General features: G+C 50.3%; 1 protein-coding gene across 3 annotated transcripts; it reads right to left on the bottom strand.

Moving 5' to 3' along the window:
* Positions 1 to 4,543: 4,543 nt before the first annotated feature.
* SNX20 (sorting nexin 20) lies at positions 4,544 to 19,235 on the bottom strand. 3 transcript variants are annotated; one of them, XM_003263042.3, is made up of 4 exons: positions 19,113 to 19,235; positions 15,320 to 15,458; positions 13,692 to 13,843; positions 4,544 to 6,024 (listed from the first exon to the last, which is right to left on the bottom strand). In XM_003263042.3, exons 2-4 carry the CDS (start codon positions 15,447 to 15,449, stop codon positions 5,998 to 6,000), a joined length of 309 nt encoding a protein of 102 aa, XP_003263090.1. In that variant the 5' UTR covers positions 15,450 to 15,458; positions 19,113 to 19,235; the 3' UTR covers positions 4,544 to 5,997. The 3 variants fall into 3 exon arrangements, with proteins under 3 accessions (XP_003263090.1, XP_030678955.1, XP_003263089.1); XM_003263041.3 differs by lacking the exon at positions 4,544 to 6,024 and adding an exon at positions 9,595 to 12,025; XM_030823095.1 differs by lacking the exons at positions 4,544 to 6,024; positions 19,113 to 19,235 and adding an exon at positions 7,034 to 7,140 and having other exon boundaries at positions 13,688 to 13,843; positions 15,320 to 15,449.
* Between the last annotated feature and the right edge of the window lie 1,433 nt (positions 19,236 to 20,668).

Here is a 20,668-nt window from a genome sequence, read left to right as displayed (position 1 = left end):
GCTTGGCATCCCAAGGCTGAAGAAGAGGCTTCAAGGAGAGCAGGCTGGGATGGGTGGGCAGGGTGGCACAGTGGGTAAAGCACAGGCTCTGAAGTCAGATCCCAGCTCTGCCTCTTACAAGCCATGTGACCGTGGGCTAAGCTCTTGTTTTCAGTCCTTTCACCTTAAAATGGGGGTAGTAATAGGGCCTACCTCTTAGGGCCACTGTAAGGGTTAAGTGGGCCAGGTTCATAAGGTACTGAGCCAGGGCCTGGCTTGAGTGCCCTCCACATACAAGGCATGGGTAATTGGTGGTTATATTTATGTGGAGGCTGCTTGGAGCCTCAAAGTGAATCCAGGGAAGGCAGGAGCATTGGGTGGACTGGTGCTGATCACTTCCTATTCCAGACAGGTCCTTTCAGGAACCCTGTGCCAACACATCCCCAGATCTCACTACTGTCTACAGACAATTTATCAGCTACCTATTCCTACATAACAAACAGCCCCAAAACAACAATAACATCTGATTTGAGTTCATAAAACACATGGCTGAGAATTGGCTGATCTTGGCTGAGTTCACCCACATGTCGGAGTGGGCTGGCGTCAACGGATCTCAGCTGCCTTGGCTCAGATCCACTTGTCACCTCATCCTGTGTCTCCAGCCGGATACCCTGGGCATTTTCTTCTCATGACGACAACAGCAGCTTAAGGGGGCAAGTGAAATGCATGAGGTCTCTTGGGGCCAAGGCTTGGAGCTGACACACTGTCCCTTCTGCCACATGACATGGGCCAAAGCCAGTGTCCAGGACAGGCTGGACTCAAAGGGGAGGGAAATTAACCCTGTTTCTTTAGTGAGAAGAACTGCAAATGTGTGTGGCAAATGGCACGGAGACGAGGGATGAAGACCCAGGCCATCGCTGCAATTCACCACACACTAGTATGTTAAGGAGGTGCCTGTGAGGAACTTTTGGCCTCCTAGCTGGTTGCTATTCCTGATTCTTTCCTTAGAGAATCTGGGGCTTTGGAGTCAGAACACTGTGCTCGCCTCAGGCTCAAATTCTAGCTGTCTGACTGCTATCATACTTGGTGCCTAATAAATATTGAATTTATATTTGCTGCCCCAATTTATTCTTTTATTAACATATTTATATTTTTTAATTTTAACACTTTCTTTTTGTTTTCTTTTTTTGTTTTTTGTTTTTTGTTTTTCTGAGACAGAGTCTCACTCTGTTGCCCAGGCTGGAGGGCATTGGCACAATCTCGACTCACTGCAACCTCCACCTCCTGAGTTCAAGAAATTCTCCTGCTTCAGCCTCTAGGTAGCTGGGATTACAGGCTCCCGCCACTACACCCAGCAAATTTTTGTATTTTTAGTAGAGACAGGGTTTCACCGTGTTGGCCTGGCTGGTCTCAAACTCCTGACTTTAGGTGATCCATCCGCCTCAGCCTCCCAAAGTGCTGGGATTACAGGTGTGAGCCACCGCACTCGGCCAATTTTAACATTTTTAAATTTTAATTTCTTTTTGTAGAGATAGAGTCTCACTATGTTGGCCAGGCTGTTCTCAAACTCCTGGCCTCAAGTGATCCTCCCACCTCAGCTGCCGAAAGTGCCAGGATTACAGGTGTCAGTTGCTACACCCAGCCTATTAAGATATTTTTATTGTGAAATATAACACACAGAGAAAAGTGCATAAAAGTGTACAGCTTAGCAAATTATTACTAAGCAAATACTCTTATAATCATCATCCAATAGTAAGAACTGAGACTCCTCACTGTCCCCATCCCAGTCAAAACCTCCACACCCCCTGGAAGTGATAACCACCATCTCAACTTTTATAGTAACCCTCTCTGCTTTTTTTAATTTCAGGAGTTGTGATGGTTAATTTTATGTCAGCTTAACTGGGCCATGGGATGCCCGGATGTCTGCTTAATCATTATTTCTGGGTATGTCTGCTAGGAGAGATTAGCATTGGAGTTGATGCCCTGAGTGAGGCAGACGGTCTTCCCCCATGTGAATGGGCATCTTCCAATTCATTGAAGGCCTGTACGGAACAAAAAAGGCAGAGGACTGTTGGATTTGCCTCCTCTATGACTGCCGAGCTGGAGCCTGGATCTCCTGCTCTTAGCATTCTTGGTTCCCAGGCCTGCAGACCCTGACTGGAGTCTACACCGTCAGCTCGCTGGCTCTCAGGCCTTCAAACTGCACCACCGGCCTTCCTGGGTCCCCAGCTTGCAGATGGCAGATGCTGGGACTTCTCAGCCTCCATAATTGTAGGAGCTCATCGCTTACACTAAATCTCTTTATATGCAAATATATAGGCATATATGTCCATATCCATATCTATCTCTGCTCTTGGTTCTTTTTCTCTGGAGAACCCTAGTGCAGGAGTTTTGCCATCTAAGCAAGCATCCTTCAGCCCTCTGGTTGAGTCTGACCTGTCCTTGGCCTTCAGGAAATGGAACCACACAGGCTGCATCAGTCTGTGTCTGGCTTCTTTCGTGCAGTCTCTTGTGAGGTTCTTCCACTTCCTTGTGTCCAAGCATAGCTTGTTTCATAACTGTCTCATGTTCCACATAAGAATACCACAATTCCCGTCTCTGTTTTATGGTTTGCAGACACTTGGGTTGTTTCCAGCTGCGGGACAGTATCAGAAACGGTTCCTGCTGTGTTCTGGTACATGTCTTTTGGCGAGCATGCTTGCCTATCTGTCTATAGGGTATATTCTTACGAGCGGCATTGCTGGGTACTTATAAGGCAGTTTACGTTCAGCTTTGAGGGATGGTGCCAAATGGTTTTCTTAAGTGGTTGTACCATTTATACTCTAACAAGCAGGGAATGTCATTTCTCTTTTCTTTTCCTCCCAGCCTCCTTCCATTTTCCTTTCTTTTACTTGTTTATCCAACCCACATTACTCACAGTCTCTGTAGCCTCGTGTGTCTACTGGTGAATTAAAAGGTCACTAGTGGCGTCCCCTGGGAGTCCTCTTCTCACTCCCCCAGTTCAGTAGGCAGATGGGTGGGGAGCCCCTCTCGCCATCTGGGTCCTGAAAAGGTGGGAGATGGGATCTGGGAGGAACAGGGCATTCAATCTCTCCCCCTGGAAAGCGACGTGGCGAGGGCCTTACTGGGGAAAGGCCTCTCCCCCCAGACCGAGAGAGGCGCAGTTAAGCCCTTTCCCGGGAGCCATGGCCGGTCCTGCTCCTGTGGGCGCCGATACTGGCTATTTGCAGCGCCCTCTCTTGTTAAAACCTGCGGATTCCGCTTGTGGGAGGTGGAGGGCGGCGGCCTCCGTCTTTTGTGGCCTCTGTGCTGAGGGAAGAGGATGGTGGGGCAGAAAGGGAGGGAGGTCCCAAACCCCAAGTGAAGGTCGCCCGGGGACCCCCCCACCAACACTTGCTGGGGAGAGGTTATAGAGGCAGCAAAGCTCTTTCTTTGCAGCATGATTTCAAATCCCGTCTAAGCGCTTTCAGAAGCCTGGAGAAAGTTTCGGTTTCCCAGCTGTTTCAGCTCTTTCCGTTCGCACCGCGGTGATGCGTTCGGAGCCGCCGAGGCTGCAGCGCCATCTGCTGTCTACTTTTTAAATTGCAGGATCAGATCCTCTCGGTCTCTCCAGACGTGCCCCGTGGAAAGGGAAAAAAATTAAACCAGTAAAAATAGTTTAGATCACCTGAGGTCAGGAATTCGAGACCAGCCTGGCCAATATGGGGAAAACCCCGTCTCTACTTAAAAAAGTACAAAAATTAGCCGGGCGTGGTGGCGGGCGCCTGTAATCCCAGCTACTCAGGAGGCTGAGACAGGAGAATCGCTTGAACCCAGGAAGCGGAGGTTGCAGTGAGCCGGTATCACGCCACTGCACTCCAGCCTGGGAGACAAGAACGAGACTCTGTTTCAAAAAGGAAAAAATAGTTTAAAGGCCAGGCGCGGTGGCTCCCGGCTGTAATCCCAACATTTTGGGAGGCCGAGGTGAGTGGATCACAATGTCAGGAGTTCGAGACCAGCCTGGACAACATGGTGAAACCCCCGTCTCTACTAAAAATACAAAAATTAGCCGGGCATGGTGGCGGGCGCCTGTAATCCCAGCTACCCGGGAAGCTGAGGCAGGAGAATCACTTGAACCCAGGAGGCAGAAGTTGCAGTGAGCCAAGATCGTGCCACTGCACTCCAGCCTGGCCACAGAGCAAGACTCCATCTAAAAAAAAAAGTTTAAAACGCCCACAGCCACTGTTATGCAAAGTTCAAGGGCCTCTCTCACACTTAGCTGGTGGAGGAGTGAATACAGCCTTTCTGAAGAGAGAAAAATTAAGTAATAGCAAAATCATTGTTTATGATTCATAAATACAATTTTTGTCAACTAAAAAAATAAAATATGTAAAAGTCAAAAAAGTTTCTATGATTCAGAAATGCCACCGTTAGAAGTTGCCATAAGAGTGCACACAAAAAGGACATATGGGTCAAAGTGTTTGCAGCAGTGTTGCCCCAAATAAGGACATTTGGCAACATTGTGGGGTGGGTAAAATAACTATAGAATATGCATTAGAATACAACGAAACCATTAAACATAATGTGGAAGAATATTGTATATTATAGGGAAATGCTCATAATATATAGGGACAATTTAAAAAGTAGATTACAAAACAATATGCCAAGACATGATTTCTGCCCAAGTCTGCCCTGATGGGTGAGCTAACCAAGGTTGCTGCACTGTGAGGGTATATAGGGGCTACCCCTCAGCCCCCACCCCAGCCACTGGGCTCCTCAGGAAAGGACATGTGAGTGTTTACTGCACATCCTACAGATGAGGAGCTCATAAGGACCCTGGATGGGGGAGTCCTCTGAGTTTGCTGGAGCTGCTGCAGCCATCTTGTCACTGCCAGGGGAGAGCTCTCTCTGAGAGCGAAGGCACAGTGGAGGAAAGCAGAACTAAGAAGAGACAGAGAAAGCGAAAGTGGGAGAGAGAGAGAGACATGAGATGACAAAGTGTGGGTCCTTGGATCCTGCTTGGTGTAAAGCTAGCCTGCTCCCGGACTTTACAGATAATCAATTCCTTCCTCATCAGATTAACCTGGGTTTTTGTGGCTTGTAACCAAAACGGTCTGCACAGCCTACACACAGGCTCCCAGCTCATTTCCTTTGCAATGAGCGGTAACTGGAGGTGGGCAGTGCATGGACCTGCCTTGCAAGGCTTCTCTGTTAGTGGCACCTGGAGCCCACTCTCTCAGCTGGCACAGCCAGTGTGACACATCAGGCTGGGTGTGTCCTGGACCTGCCCCCTTTCTGGATGCAAACCGGAACTGAGGATCCCGAGGGTGGGGGGGGCGGGTAGTTTCCTGCCTCAGGGCTGTGCTCCTGCTACCCCTTTGCCTAAAATGCTCCCCTCTCTGTGCTCCCAGGGCCAGCTCCTTTGTATGCTCCGCAATTCTTTGAACAGCGCCTCCTCTGAGAAGCCTTCCCTGACCACCTGGCTGAGGACATCATTCTGTCCCAGCTTCCATTTGTTTTGGGAGTGGCCTCCTGACACTTCACTTCCATGAGGCAGGGACCAGTTCTGTCCTGGTCACTGCTGTATCCCCAGCTCTAGATAAGGCCTGAGACATAGTACGAGTGCCAGGGATCTTTGGTTACTGAGAAAACGAGCAGCTAGATCAAGGCTCCCAACACCAACACGCTGGGGACATGTTGGGAGTCAACTTAGCCCTACCAGCAGGTGGAACTGGTTTTGCTGCTCCAAAACAGAGTTCTAGCTATGGGGACAGCCACTAGAGAGCAGAGCTAAGGCCATGCTATGCTGAGGAGCCACAGTCTGCCCTGAACTGTGCCTCCCAGCCTGGAGCTAGTGAGGGGGCCGAACCTGGGAGCTGATGGATGGGGGCTTGGTGTGGGGACTTTTGGAGGGGAGGGCATTTTCTTGCTCTTACCATGGGGGCAACAGCTAGATGGGTGGGGGATCCACTCAAGGACATACTGCGGCTTCAGGCTTCGACCAGCCCAGAACACTCGCTCCATCTGAGGGTCTTGATATCAGGGTGTGGCGTCAGGAGCTGGAGCCTATGGGTTGAAAGCCAAGAGTGGGCAATCAAAGCTGAAACCAGGCCCACGACTTAGGAGCTGGAGAGCACACAGGGCTGAACACACGACTTGGGGACCAGGAAACCAGGGAGCAAAGTCTCCAGGGTGCTTGGGCAAGACCCCAGATGGTCTGCAGCAATGCACAGGCAACACGGGATGATCAGCGCTACGTGGTGAGAAACTTACCTCCTTTCGCAGGACAACATTTTCCAGTCCTTCTGAGTAAATCAAAGAGAAGTCTCAGCTTGGTGATTGCCGGTCTCTAATGCTTATTTCTCTGTCTCTGTCTCTGTCTCTGTCTGTCTCTTTTAACAAAAGTCTATGAGCGGCCTCAGGCTCAGGGCCTGTCTCAGGTAAAAGCGGGTTAGGGTGTAATAACAGTGATCAGTTTCATTGTGTTTATTTTTATAGTTACTTTCTAATTATAGCAAGTGATTCTGAGTTTCCATTTAGGATGGTAATAGGAAGTTTCTTTTTCAAGTAAGTGTGCATAAGTAAAAGGAGACTGCTCAAAGGAAAACAGCTGGTGATTGATAGAACAGGCTGTGGCATCGTTGGGCCCCAGAGGGAAGGGCTGTGTGAGCATGCAGGAAGTTCTGGGAAAGCAGCTAAATGCAGTTGCTGCATGGGGACCAGGAAGCATTTGGAGACGTGGCTGGGCACAGCTTGGCTTTTGAGCCCAAGAGAGGCCTGCTGGGGATGTGTTGGGAGCCAATGTACCCCTACCAGCAGGTGGAACTGGTTTTGCTGCTCCAAAACAGAGTTCCAGCTATGGGGACAGCCACTAGAGAGCAGAGCTAAGGGCATGCTAGGCCGAGGGGTCACAGTCCATCCTGAACTGTGCCTCCCAGCCTGGAGCCAGGAAGCTCAGAGAGGCCAGCGGCCCTGCCCAGGCCTCAGCACTGACCCTGCACCCCTAGGCCCAGCTGGGTGACCCCTAAGGGCTTCCTGGAATTTGAATGCAGGGTTATTCTGTGTGTGCTGCCTCTCAGAGCATATCACTTTGATGTGGACATCTCGGGTCTGGTCCTGGTGCTGTCCCTATCTTGCCATGTGACCCTGGGTGAGTCACCTCTCCAGGCCTTATTTCCCCATCTGTAAACGGAGATGAGTGAAATGACCTTTAAAGGCATGTCAGTCCATTTTGCATTGCTATAAAGGAATACCTGAGGTTGGGTAGCTTATAAAGAAAAGAGGGTTATTTGGCTCACAGTTGTGCAGGTTGTACAAGAAGCATGGCACCGGCATTGCTTCTGGTGAAGCTTCAGGAAGCTTCCACTCATGGTGGAAGGGGAAGGGGGAGCTCGTGACTTACATAGCAAGAGAGGGAGCAAGAGCCATGTCAGGCTCTTCTAAACAACCGGCTCTCACGTAAACTAACAGAGCGAGAACTCATTCATTATCACCCGGAGGGCACCAAGCCATCCATGAGGGACCTGCCCCCACGACCCAAACATCTCCCACCAGGCCACACCTTCAACACTGGGAGTCACATTCAGCATGAGATTTGGAGGTGGCAACCATACATCCAAACCATTTCGGTGAGGGGACCAGGGACATATCCCTTCCCCTCTCCTCCACATCCTTTAATGTGGGGCTCAGCAAGGAAATTAGGGCTTGGGTCAAATTAAAGCCTGGGCTTAATTTCCTGCTCCAGTTATTAGCTGTGTAACCCTGGGCAAGTCACTTAACCCCCTCAGGTTACAATGTTACAAATGATCCCATTTTCCTCAACTGAAAAATGGAATAGGAACATGTCCTGAGCAGAGCTGGAGTGATGGTGCTATCAATGGCCCGGCAGTGCCTGGTCACACAGTAGGCCTGGGGAGCCCTGACTTTTACCGCACAGGGGGAGCTGCTTGCAGAGCTTGTTTTCAATCGTGGGCGTGGCAGGGAGCTGCCAGCATCCCAGGGGACAGGGTCTCATGAGGATGCCTAATCTCAGCTCAAAGTGGAGACCCCAGGACTCCGTCACAGCCAGTAGGGGGGAGTGGCTGCTGCAGCAGGGCTTCACTGGAATGAACCCCTTTAAGCTCCAGGCCAAATGCCCACAGTGGTTTTGCAGGTACGGTTGTGAGGCTGGCATGGTGATCCCATCTGCGGTCCTCTAGGATGGGGCACCTGTATGGTAGAGGGCCAGGGTGGAGAGAAGACAAGGATGGGGATGAACCCAGGACCACAGACGGCCCAGTTCCATGGACGATTTTCATCGAGGTGCCTTCAGGTCAGTTGAACACTGGGCTTCTCAACCTTTGAGGTATGCAGGTAAGAGTCACCTGCGGCAGTGGGGGATGCTCTTGTTAAAGTGCAGACTCAGATTCAGCAGGTCTACGGTGGGGTCTGAAATTCTGTGTTCCTAACAAGGCTCCATCCTGGAGGTCAGGTACTCCTCACCTTTCCTGTGGACCCAGCTTTTGAGGGGTCAGGAGAAGAATGTTCAGTCCCAGCTGCCACCACTCTAAAGTACCCTAGAAACAAAGACTAATACAGGTGGTGTGGGAGAGGGCCCAGGCAAACAGGGAGGTGGGGTACCCTGGTGGGGCTGCAGTGGGCCCCTCGGAAAGCTTGCGGGAGGTGGGGGCCTGAGGAATTCAAGGACTTGTTCCAGGAACCCAAGGAATGAGTGGGCTCTAACTGCTGCAGCATACGGGAGATGCCAGGAGGAGCTGGCTGTGGCAGGCCATTCCAGGCCATCAGACAACTTGTAGCGGATGAAGATGCAATGTCCATGGCCAGAAAAAACTCCCATGGACGCTCAGGCAAGGCTGCCAGAAGCACGAGGAGGGGGAGCATAGAGTGTCATCGGGAAGAGGCAAGGTGATGGTCCTGAAGCTGCCCCATGTGGCCAGTCCCTTTTTGGGAAGCCTGAATAAATCCATTTCCTGTGCAGTGTGTGGGAAGCCAACCCCTCTTCAGAAGTACTGATGGGGAACCCCCATGTGATTCTATAGGCTCCTTTACTCCCATATAAGTATTTTCTCTCTCTGTGCACACCACACACACACACCCCCCACACATATCATCTATCTGTGATTTTGAGATGCACTTTTTTTTCGCATTTCAGCACCTCTGAACTCAACAGGATCCTACACTTCTTATAGGCCTGGCTTGATGCTGACATCCTTCAGCCCCAGGGAAGACCTAAAGATCTCCAGGTCTTGAGGCACCTGGAACACCTCCATCTGAGACCACTTTAACATGATTTCTCTGCTTGAGGGATTTTGGACCACACTGTGTGTATTCAGCCCTAAAACATGGGTGAGTGCCCGCTTGCAGTTCAAATTCTCAGAGGAAGTTCCCTGTACTCCACCCAGTGCCAAGTTTAATTTGTGCAAATTTCCTTAATGTCCCCTCCTGTACAACAGGTTTATTTGGTGTTAACTCTCACATTGGGGGTCTAACTCTTCGGTTTTCCAGTTTTCTTGCTGGAATACCACATTAAACTGTCCATGTTGGGTATTTTTTTCTGTCTTAGTAAACATTTGGTGCATCTTAGAGTTGATAGCATTTTAGATTTGAAGAAATAACTGACAAAATCAATATCATCTGTTTCATCATTACAAATAGACTCACGGCTCTTTAATTTTTCCATTTAACACTTTAATGTTCCATAGGCCTAGATTTTCAAGAAGTCCAATATCTCTCACTTGAAGTGTCTTTTCCCTGGAGTAGATTGGGAGATTTGAGGGGTATCTGTCCAAAGACGAGACAGTCTGTTTTAGTTTCCCATCCAGCCTGATGGGGCGTCTACAGTTGTTACCACGAGGTGTCGCTGTTGAACAGATTCTGATGCAGTCTAGTGCATGGTTGTCCACTTCGAGTGATCACTTGCTGGGCCAAGTTCCTCTCCTTAAGTGGTGACTCACATTAAGGTTCCCAAATTACAGACTCATTAATTCACCCTAATAAGCTCATCCAGGCAGTTTAGGTCTTCAGGGGCTTCCAGCCTCCAACACACATTGGGCCCAAACCAGCCTGTACCACCAGCTCCAAGCCCTGTGTTGAATCTAGGTCATTGGTCCAGATTCCCCTTCATTCTGGGCCTGTGGTGTCCTTTCCAGACAGCAGACCTCAGTCAAGGGCATCCCAGTCCATCAGAGAGGTTCCAGGATCACAGATCCTCAAAAGGGGCAGTGTTGAGGATTCAGTCTGTTTTCTACCCAGAGGCCCCATTAAGTATGTTGTATCACCTCCTCCCAGGGCTGTTTCTACACAACCCAGGGAAGCCATTCAGGGAACAGCTGCCTTATGAATGAAAATCCACCCCTAGACAATGTGCTATGCCATCCCAGCCAGAAAAATTGTTGGCAACTTCCCTTGCCAAAAATGCCTTGTATCACAGAATCTTATGCCATTATTGCTTTCTGGCCCAGGGTCCTCCCACCCTTCAAAAGGATGGCAAACAACTCCCACTGTGTGTGTGTGTGTGTGTGTGTGTGTGTGTGTGTGTAGAGGCTGTTCTTGAGGGCAATAGGTGAGCTTTTGTTTTGCTTCCTCAGGTCTACGTGGTAAGGGGGAAGCGCTAGAATACTAAGATAGTATTAGGATAATGGATGGAAATATTTTAAAGCAATTCCAAGGTGGAAGGAACAGAGAGAAAAGCCTTGGAGCAGCTGGGGAGAACTGTCTTCAAGGAAATGGACTAAGTTTCGTCTAGAATGTGTGAGGTAAACTTCTCCTCCAGCTTCCCACGAAGACACTGGTGGGGTGGACACTGCTCTGGACGGTTTTGGCAGTTGGTTTTGTGTTTTGGACATGAAGTGGCCCTGGCATCAAGGGGACGTGGGACACAACCCGAGACTTCCACGGGGTCCCAGGAGCACCTCTGTCTGATACAGATGGGGAAACTGAGGACCACAGGAGGGGCTTGTCCAAAGTCACCCAGTGAGTTAGAGCCCCCAGTGGCTTTTCCCATTAAAAATGAACTCCAGGCCAGGGGCAGTGGCTCACACTTGTAACCCCAGTGTTTTGGGAACCTGAGGCAGGAAGATCATTTAAGGTCAGAAGTTTGAGATCAGCCTGGGCAACAGAGAGACCCTCTACAAAAAAATTAAAAATTAGCCTGGTGTGGTGGTGTGCACCTGTAATCCCAGCTACTTGGGAGGCTGAGGTGGGAGGATTGCTTGTGCCCAGGAGTTTGAGGCTGCAGTGAGCCATAATTGAGCCACTGCACTTCAGCCTGGGTGACAGAGCAAGACTGTCTCAAATAAAAAAGAAAAGAAAAAAAAAGAAGGAAGAAGAACCCCAAACAGCCCACTGTGAGCCATGGTGACCCCAAATCTCCAGCGTCCCTGTGGGGTCCCAGGCCGGCTCAGTGCAGGTATTCTCGCACGGTGAGCTCCTTCAGGGTGATGCCGCGGGGCGTGGGCCTCCGGAGCTGGCTCGCCTCCAGCTTCTCCTGAAGAGACACGAAGTCCTTGCCCAGCGCGTAGGCCAGGCGGACCATGGCGTCCAGAAGAGGCGCGTAGTAGCGATGGCCCTCCCGGGCCTGCAGGCGCTGGAGGGCCCTCTCTCCGGCCGCGAAGGCCTCGGCGGGGCGGTCGAGGTCGCGGTGGCACAGCAGCACGGCGCACAGGGCCGGGACGGCGGCCGCAGGGCAGTGGGCAGTGAGCTTCTCCTGCAGCGGCAGCACGCGCAGCAGCAGCTCCAGAGCGCGCGGGTACTGGCCGGCCCGCAGGCAGCCGAACGCCTCGCGCAGTTCCGGCCGCGTGAGGAAGTCCAGGAACTCCCGGGAGCGGCGCACGCAGCGGATGGCGTAGAGCAGGCCCAGGTACTCTTGCAGGGCGCGCCGACGCTCACAGATCATCTCCTCCGCGAAGTTCCCTGTCAGGTGCTTCCTGGGGAACTCCACGTCTTCGATCTCCTCCCTGAACGTCTTCAGCAGCGCTTTCTGGAGCTTCGCGAAGTCGGAATAGCGCCTTTCCAGGACGGCCTTGTTGTTGTCAAAGCTCCCAGTCTGGATGACGATGATTTGGTACACCTACGGCGCAACCAGAGAGAGCTGTGGCCACCTCCCGGCGGGGGCTGCGGTGGGCAGAGCGCCCCGAGAGTAAAGTTAACCAGGCCGGTGTAAAGCATGCCCTGAAAACGGGCGCTCCTTATATGCAATTCTGTTAATTAATTTATTATTTAATTTATTTATTTTTAGAGACAGGGTCTTGCACTGTTACCCAGGCTGGAGTACAGTGATGCGATCATACCTCACTGCAACCTTGAACTTCTGGGCTCAAGTGACCCACCCACCTCAGCCTCCTGAGTAGCTGGGACTACAGGCACACCCACTACCCGGCAGATTTTTTGATTTTTTTTAAAAGATGGGGTTTGGCTGTGTTGCCCAGGCTGGTCTTGAACTCCTGGGCTCAAGCGATCCTCCTACCTGGGCCTCCCAAAGTGCTGGGATTACAGGCATGAGCTGCTGCGCCTGGCCCAATTCTGTTTTAAATTGCTATTGGCATCAGCTGAGTCAACCCTGGAACAACAACACAGCAAGGTGGGGACATCTGGGAGGAGAAAGGGCAGAGGGTCCTGCCCTGCAGGCTGCTGGGGTCCCTCTTGGCTTTACTTGCTAAAACTGGGCCTCTGTTTTCTGAACTGAGATGCTGTGTTTTCCAAATGTTTCACACTTGGGAATTAGTTTTAGGTACAATATAACATCATTTAGGTACACTGGTGATGCCGTTATATGGTAAGAAAATCAATTCTTTTCAATTCTCTTTCAAGAGAATCCTGATTACAGGCAATTATATATTAAGGGCAATTATAACCTGTGCAATCTGACTCCAGAGCCAGATTGCACAGGTTATAATTATAGCCCCACCATGGTCTAGCTGTGTGGTTTTAGATGAGTAATTTAACCTTGCCAAGTCTCACTTTTCTCATTCATAAAACAAGGATAGGCATAGTGCCTACCTCACCTAGTGAGGATTAAATGAGTTAATGCACTGAAACCACATGGGGCTGTGCCCGGCATGCCATTGGCATTGAGTGGTAGCTTTGTTATTTATCCTGGTCCCAGGTAAGTGAAGGAGAAGGATGAAGTGTGGCTCTTAGGCAGTCTTTAACATCCCTTAACACAAGCTAAAATTCCATTCTAACAGAGAAAGCAGCTCCCAGGTGCAGGGCTTTCCTGAAGCCACAGTACCCAGCTAGAATTTAATAACAGCACATAGCTTTCCTTGTATTGACTTTCCTTGTATCAACTTTTCTAGTATGTTACTTTTTCTTTGTGCCATGTGATATTGGTTTTCCATTTAAGGTATTTCTCTTTGAAATAAATGTGCTTCGTGTTTTTAAAAAGTGATCCAATTTAAAGAAAAAAATAAGTAATAATAATTATAACGGATACAGGGATATGGCAAAATTGGTGAAGAAAGGATACAGGTGACCAACACCCGATAAGATGGGATTAAACTGGGCTATTTCCTTCTTGGGACCAAGAAATATGACTTATATGGTTCGAATCCTCACAGACCCTAGCAGGTGCTGAGCCGGAAATCTTGCTCTTTGGCCATTTTCTCCAGAAGAACTCTGTGAGTTAGTGTATTGACCCATTTCATAGTTGGGAAACCTGAGGCTCTACAGACTTATTCAGGGCCAGGAAGGAAGCAGAGTGAAAGAGGCTCCACCATTTCCTGATCTCTGCTTACCACAAACTTAGAGACTTTTCTCTCCTCGATGCGAGCTGAAGCTATCTCAAAGAGCAGTTTGACGTGCTTCCAGTGGCATTTCTCGTTCTGCCAGTACTGCTGAAGCTCCCGCGTGGTCATGCTGGAGTTGGAGCTCAGGCCGCTGTGTGTGTCTGGAAGGGCAACACCCTTAAGGATCTGCACCCGGTCAGTGCACTTTCAAGGCATGGACTTGGGGAGATGGCTGGGTCTATCTGAGATGGCATATCAGAACTCCTAAAGAGTATTGAATATCCCTCTCTCCCACCCCGCTGTTTATAGGCCCAATCAGGGCGTCAGACAGACCTCTGTGCCCAGCCTGGCAGAATCCACCCTACCACTGACAATCTCAAATAGCCCATCACCCCCAAGTGGTTTCTCAGCTGTGGAATGCGGTGCGGGCACCTTGCATCATCCACTTATGGTCTGCAGATTGGCCATGGTGAAATCCCTGCTCTGGACAAGCAGAGATGGTGGCTTGTGTGTTTCTGTGCTCCCTGCAGCCCTGACTTCCTGACTCTCGCCAGGACTCCTTGAACACACATCAGTGGGCAGGGGAGGCAGCGATGAGGATGTTATGTTCCAGCCTCAGCCAGCTGGCCCTTCCTAACCTTCTCATCTAACTGCCCACATGCCGGGCTCTTCTCGGACATGCACTGCTCTGCCTTGCATCCAAACCTCTATTTCCATGCCTGGAAAACGAACACAGTGTTTCTTAAACCCCACTTGAGCCCTGCGCCACTCTGAGCTTCTTAAGAAGCACAAATAATTGTGCATTTTATTGCAAAGGGCATGGGTCCCAGCTCTTTTCCAGTCTACCCTTCAAGACCCAGCCCCCACATCACTGCAAATGCCCCTTGGCATTAGAGTAAGAGCTTCCCACCTTGTTCCTATAAGTTTTTAATTTTATTTATTTATTTTTCGTGGCACGTCTAACTATTTTTCACTGATCTGTTTCTCTACCAAACCTCAGGACTAGTGCAGTGTTTGATTTGTTCCTGTTTCTGTTTCCCCAGTGCCCTGCATAGGGCCAGGAACAGAGCAGGTATTGAATAGGGGCATCTCGAAGGATTGTAAGAAAATATTTGTTCCAGGAGATGGCACTACGGCAGATGCTGTCCATGCCCCAGGCTGGACCATGCCCTCTTGGCACCCACTTTTCCAGAACATGCCACTGGCTTCCCTAAGGGCTTTATACAGCCATAGCAGCAGGCCCAGGAGCGTCCCTTCTCCTATGCAGGGCAGGACTGGTAGATAACAGCCCGGCTTTCTCACCCCTAGGATAGGACAACCCAGAGATACGTTCCAGGGTCTCCCAGAAGACCCCCGCTGGGGTTGAGCCTCAGCCACCTACCGTGCCTATCTGTTCACTGATGTCCTGCCCTGGCCTCTTGCCCTTTCCTTCCATTCCCACTCCCCTGCCATGACTCCTAGGACCGTCTCCCAGATAAACAGCTTGCACCAGATCTGTGTCTCAGTGTCTGCTTTGGGATAACCCAAGTTACAAGAGCTGCCTGGGCCTCTTGCTGTATCCACCAAAGTGACCCACATTTGTACTTTGAATGTCTTCAGACCTCTCCCCCAGACTGAGTCTCAAGCCTCAAGCCCACCTAAGTGCCCGTCAGGTCCTGGGCGCAGGAGGTCGGGGCCAGTGGCTGGTGCTTCCTGCTGGGTCCTTGCTGTGCAGTGGGTTATGGGTCTTGTGCAGCCAGGGCTCCCAGGGTGCTCTGGACTTGCCATGCTCCAAGGCTGCCAGAGGAACAAGAGAACAGTGAGGACCCACTCCAGTTGGGGTTCCCGGTGGCTCCTGGGGTGCCTAGGAGCTGTGTCATGCCCCCTACTGGCAGGCAGAGGGAATGACAGTGGCTCCACAGCTCAACCTTCCCCACTCTCCCAGCTGCCAGATCCCAAACCTGGGTCTGCCCCTTTGCTGGACAGGTTACTCCAAGGCAGAGAAGACCCTTCACCTATTGTGATGATCCATGTGTTATTGAGGTGATCCTTACGTATTGCTCAGAGTTTTAAATGAGATGATTTCAAGTAAAAGTATTGGCTTTAGTGATTACTTGAAAGAAAGATGCTGGCTTGTCTAGATACTCAGTTTTATGTTACACATGCAAATGAAGTCTCAGTGTTCAAGCTGAACATGGCTGCTCATGCCTGTAATCCTAGCACTTTGGGAGGCTGGGTTAGGAGGATCACTTGAGCCCAGGAATTTGAGACCAGCCTGGGCAATGTAGTGAGACCCTATCTTTAGAAAAAAATAAAAAAAAAATTATCCAGGATGCACGCCTGTGGCCCCAGCTACTTGGGAGGCTGAGACAGGAGGGTCCCTTAAACCCAAGAGACTGAGACTGCAGTGAGCTATGATGACGCCACTGCACTCCAGTCTGGGTGACAGAACAAGACCATCTCAAAAAGAAAAAAAGAAAGGTCAGTGTTCAGAGCAGGTAGATACTGGTATGAATCTTCTATCGATCAATCAATCAATTATCTATCTATCAGCAAAATTAACTGATAGCTTATTATACCCACTTCATACCCACCTAGGTTCTTCATAGCCCCTAATCTAGTTTAATGCTCACAGAAGTCTATCATTACCACCACATAACAGATGAGAAAACTGAGGTCTAAAGTCACGCAGCTGGTGAGTGTGTGCAACAAGCAAAGCTGAATTTGTCTCCAGTGCTTGTGACATGTTGGCCGTGCACTTCACACCCAACACACACTCTTGCACTAACCTGAACACTGTCTGTACTCAGGACTGTTTGCATCTCTCTTTTATGATAAGGGAACTGAGACTTAGAGTTGGCAAAGATGAAGAGCTGGTGAGTGGTGGGCAGGATACAGACCCAGGCTGGGCTGACTTCAGAATTCTCTCCACCTTACTCAGGGAGGGAGAACAGGCAGCTGGGATCCGGTTTACATAATAATTCTGTCTGTGACCCGGATAAGTGGATGGGATGATCTGGTAGCTGGCAAGTGACTCAACTTTTCTGTGCTTCTGTTTCCTACAAATTGGGGATAATAACAGAACCCACGTTCACAAGGCTGGGGTGAGGATTCAGTCAGGCAGACTCTGAAGCCTCAGCTCAGGGCCCTGTCCATCCCAGGGACTGTGTAGTGCCCCTGCTCTTAGTGTCTGGTAAGTGCTAGATGTTTCCAGAAATATTTGTGAAATAAATGACTAAATTAAGGTGGATTGGAATAGAATTACAAATGTTTGAGACAACTTAGAAAAAGGGACAATTAAAACATTAGCTCGGCTGGAGGGAGTAGCTGGTATACAGGTTAGGCATGGAAATTCAAGACAAGGAAGGTGCAAATGACCTGAGGAAGCTGCCAGTGGAACATAGAGGTAGAGCTGGGACTTGAACTCTGGTCTGTTGGATTCTGGGCTCTTGGTCTGAACCCCTGGGTTGACTACGGCCTAGAGAAAGATAAAACCAATGCCTCCCTGGCACCCCCTGAGCACAGATGGGGGCAGGAGTCATGCATGTCCCTGAGCACAGCCAGTGCCTGTCCCTTGCTCCAGGAGTGAGAGCCCCTGGCCTGGGAGAGGGGAGGTCAGCTGGAGCCCAGAGCCTGCACTTCAGGGGGAAGTGCTTGCTGTGTTGTGTGAAAGGAACCCTGGGGCCTTCTCCATATGGCTCTGCACAGCCGTCCAGTGGGTGGCCCTCAGGGACCCTCGATCCAACCTCACCTTTTACAGATGGGAAAACAGAGGCACGGAGCAGGGGCCTGGCTGGCCCAGGGCTGCACATTCTTGAGCATGCCGTCACGGGTACCTCTCGCTTGTCTCTTGTCCCTGTCAGGGAGTCGGGAGACATCGCCTTCCATCCTGACCAACCGTGTGTCCTTAAGCAAGTGCTTTAATATCTCTAGGCTTCAGTTTCCCCACCTGAAAAATGTGGCTACAAGCCCCGTCCTGCTGATAAGATGACGGATGACCAGGGGTGGGTTCCCTACATTCTGATAGGTGCCTAAGTGAGACGGCGGGTGGTCTACATGATTCTTGGTGGCTGGGATTATTGGGGGCCCAGGGCACTCCTATGCTCAGCACTTCTGTAAAATGGGGTTTGGCGAGTGGCCTTGGCCTCAGGGGCCCCAGCCTTTGCAGATCTGCTTTCATGACCAGGCAGCTGGCTCCAGGTCAGAAGCAGGGCACTACTGGCCCAGAGACCCTGTAAGACCCTAGAAATGATGCCTCGGCTTGACACTCCAGTAAAGACTGAGAAAGCTGATTATGAAAGCAGGCCTTAGAATAAAATCAAATTCAGCAGCCACAGTCAGCGCTCTTATGGTTGTCTCTTACAGGTTTCATTAGGAGTCACCCATTTAAAGAGGAGGGGGAAGGAAAGAGTTGTGCACTGGTGTATCCATGGGGTCTTGGGTAGCTTCCCATCCCTCTCCAGGCCTCAGTTTCCTCATCTGTGAAATGGGAAAGCAATCCTGTCACTCTAAAAGCTCTCTGGGGATAGCCACATAGACGGTTCCATGGCCCTTTCCTCCCCTCTCCTCACCCTCTGTAGCAAAGATTTCTTGACTTTATAACAAAATACTACAAGTGTTGTCGCTGCTGGCCTGGGGGCCTGTAGTTGGCCCACGGGACAGAGCAGCTTCCCAGCCCCCTCTACCTTCCAGCCCTGTGTGCATAGACAGTCATTCTCCAACTCCTGTCCCCAGGTGTCCTAACCACCCTCCTCTCCAAGAGCTGACTGCCAAATCCAGTCCTTCTTCTGCTGGGCACACAGAGGCCACACTATCTTTCTGAGGGCCTGCAGAGGACTTTTCATGGGGGATGAGCCTCTAGGGGGTGAAATAAAGCACCTGGCCCACTCTGGGAGACAGGGGATCTCAGGTTGTTAGATGTGTGGCTGCCTCTCTTGGGGAAAGGGTGGGTACCCTCCAACAACTGGACGCTCACCTGAGAAGCCTTGCCAAAGCCAGGGGCTCCCAACCCGAGTGTGAGTAAGAATCCCCTGGTGGGGTGGGGGTAGGATCCCAGGGGCTTGTTCAAAAGCAGGTATCCTGGCTCCTAACATAGGAAAGTACGATTGAACAAGCCAGGATTCTGCATTTTCCATGAGTTCCCTAAGGCTATGCTGACGCAGGGGTTCCCTGACACTGTTTTTTGAGAAACACAGGTGTGGTGACTTATTCTCCAGGCCCAAGATGCGTTGTACAAGCGCCTAGCATTTCAAAACGAATGGAGGTGATGGAGGGTCCAGGAGCTGTCCCTTCCTCTGCCTCAGTGCGCTAAGGAGAGCTCCAGACACAGCGGCTGTCACTAACTCTTCCCCCTCCCACCCTGCCCCCAACAGGTGCCAGGCAGGGCCCCAGGAGAAGGGGACTCAGGCCATAGCGGGCAGAGGATAGCTGAGCTTGGGATCAAATACTGACCTCCAGTCTCCAGGGCTGTGCGTGTCCAGGGGTCCGGGAGGAGTGTCACATGGCCCCTTTGAGCTCTTGGTTCTCAGCTCCGGCGACCAGCTGAGGGGCTGCCATTTTCTAAGTTCCCCGTTTGAAAACAGGAAACAGGCTGTGTGACCTGCTTCTGATCGCCCCAGCCCATTGGCTGGTGAAACATGGTATATTGAACTCAACTGCCAGCCTGCCAGCTGTACCCACCTCTTCCTCCGGGTAGCGCAGGGAAGGGCAAGGCAGTGCCGGGCCAGCCCTGTGGGATCTAGCTCAGCCTCACTTTCCCTGCAGCCTTGCAGCAGTCTGGCTGTCCTTCGAGTCCCCGTTGATCTCTGGCATTCAGGCATTAGCTCCCAGAGCCCTTTAACGTTCATTATTCTACTCTATGAGCTAGGCATGATGGGGGCCGTCATGCCCCTTGAACAGATGGGAAAACCGAGGCTTGGATCACAGAGCTGGTGGGACACAGAGCCAGTGACTGACATAGAAGAGCAGTGGGGTAGAATTACAGTTCCATCTGGTGCCTTTTCTCTGAGCAAATCTGTATCCATCACCACCAACAGAAAGTCCCAGGGAAGCGAAACCCCAGGGCAGTGGTGTGATTCATGGCCACCCATCTTTGTGGCCTTGAGGGCAAGAGACGGAAATCAGACAAAAAGAAAAAAAAAAAAAATAGAACTTTGCTGCCTCGCCCAGAAGTTTACCATGTGTTTTTTTCTGAGCCATGATTCTCTTCCTCTGTATTAGAGGTAGTCACAGTCCTGATTCAGGACTTCTTTGCTTTTCCTTAGAAATTTACCACCTATGAGATCCCCAAACAATTCAGTTTCATTTTACTCATTTGTGAATCTTATATAAATTGAACCATGCATACTGTGTGTATTCTCCAGTGCCTTGCTTCTTTCATGCACCATTTATAAGATTCACTGATGCATTTCTGTGTAGCTACTTTTTTTCATTTCCATTGTTGTGTTGCTACATTATTATTATTATTTATTTTACTTTAAGTTCTGGGATACCAGTGTAGAACCTGCAGGTTTGTTACATAGGTATATATGTGCCATGGTGGTTTGCTGTACCTATCAACCCATCATCTAGGTTTTAAGCCCTGCATGCATTAGGTATTTGTCCTAATGCTCTCCTTCCCCTTGGCCCCCACTCCTGACAGGCCCCAGTGTGTGATGTTCCCCTCCCAGTGTCCATGTGTTCTCATTGTTCAACTCCCACTTATGAGTGAGAACATGCTGTGTTTGGTTTTCTGTTGCTACATTATTTAAATACATCACCATTTATCATTTTTTTTTGTCTTTTGATGCACACTTGGGTTGTTCCTAGGATGGCCATCATGATCAGTGCCACTGATGATATTCTTACACATTTATCCAAGTCCATGTACTTACCTGAGGTGAGATTGCTGGGTCTCAGAGTATGGATAGCTTCAACTGTGCTAGATTACGCTACGCCAAATATTTTTCAGAGTGGCTGTGCCATTTTGTATTCCCACCAGCAGTGTATGAGAATTCCAGGTGCTCCAC

The sequence above is a fragment of the Nomascus leucogenys genome, chromosome 2 (assembly GCF_006542625.1).
Source record: "Nomascus leucogenys isolate Asia chromosome 2, Asia_NLE_v1, whole genome shotgun sequence".
Classification (NCBI taxonomy): Eukaryota; Metazoa; Chordata; class Mammalia; order Primates; family Hylobatidae; genus Nomascus; species Nomascus leucogenys.
This window is presented reverse-complemented; position numbering and strand designations above follow the sequence as displayed.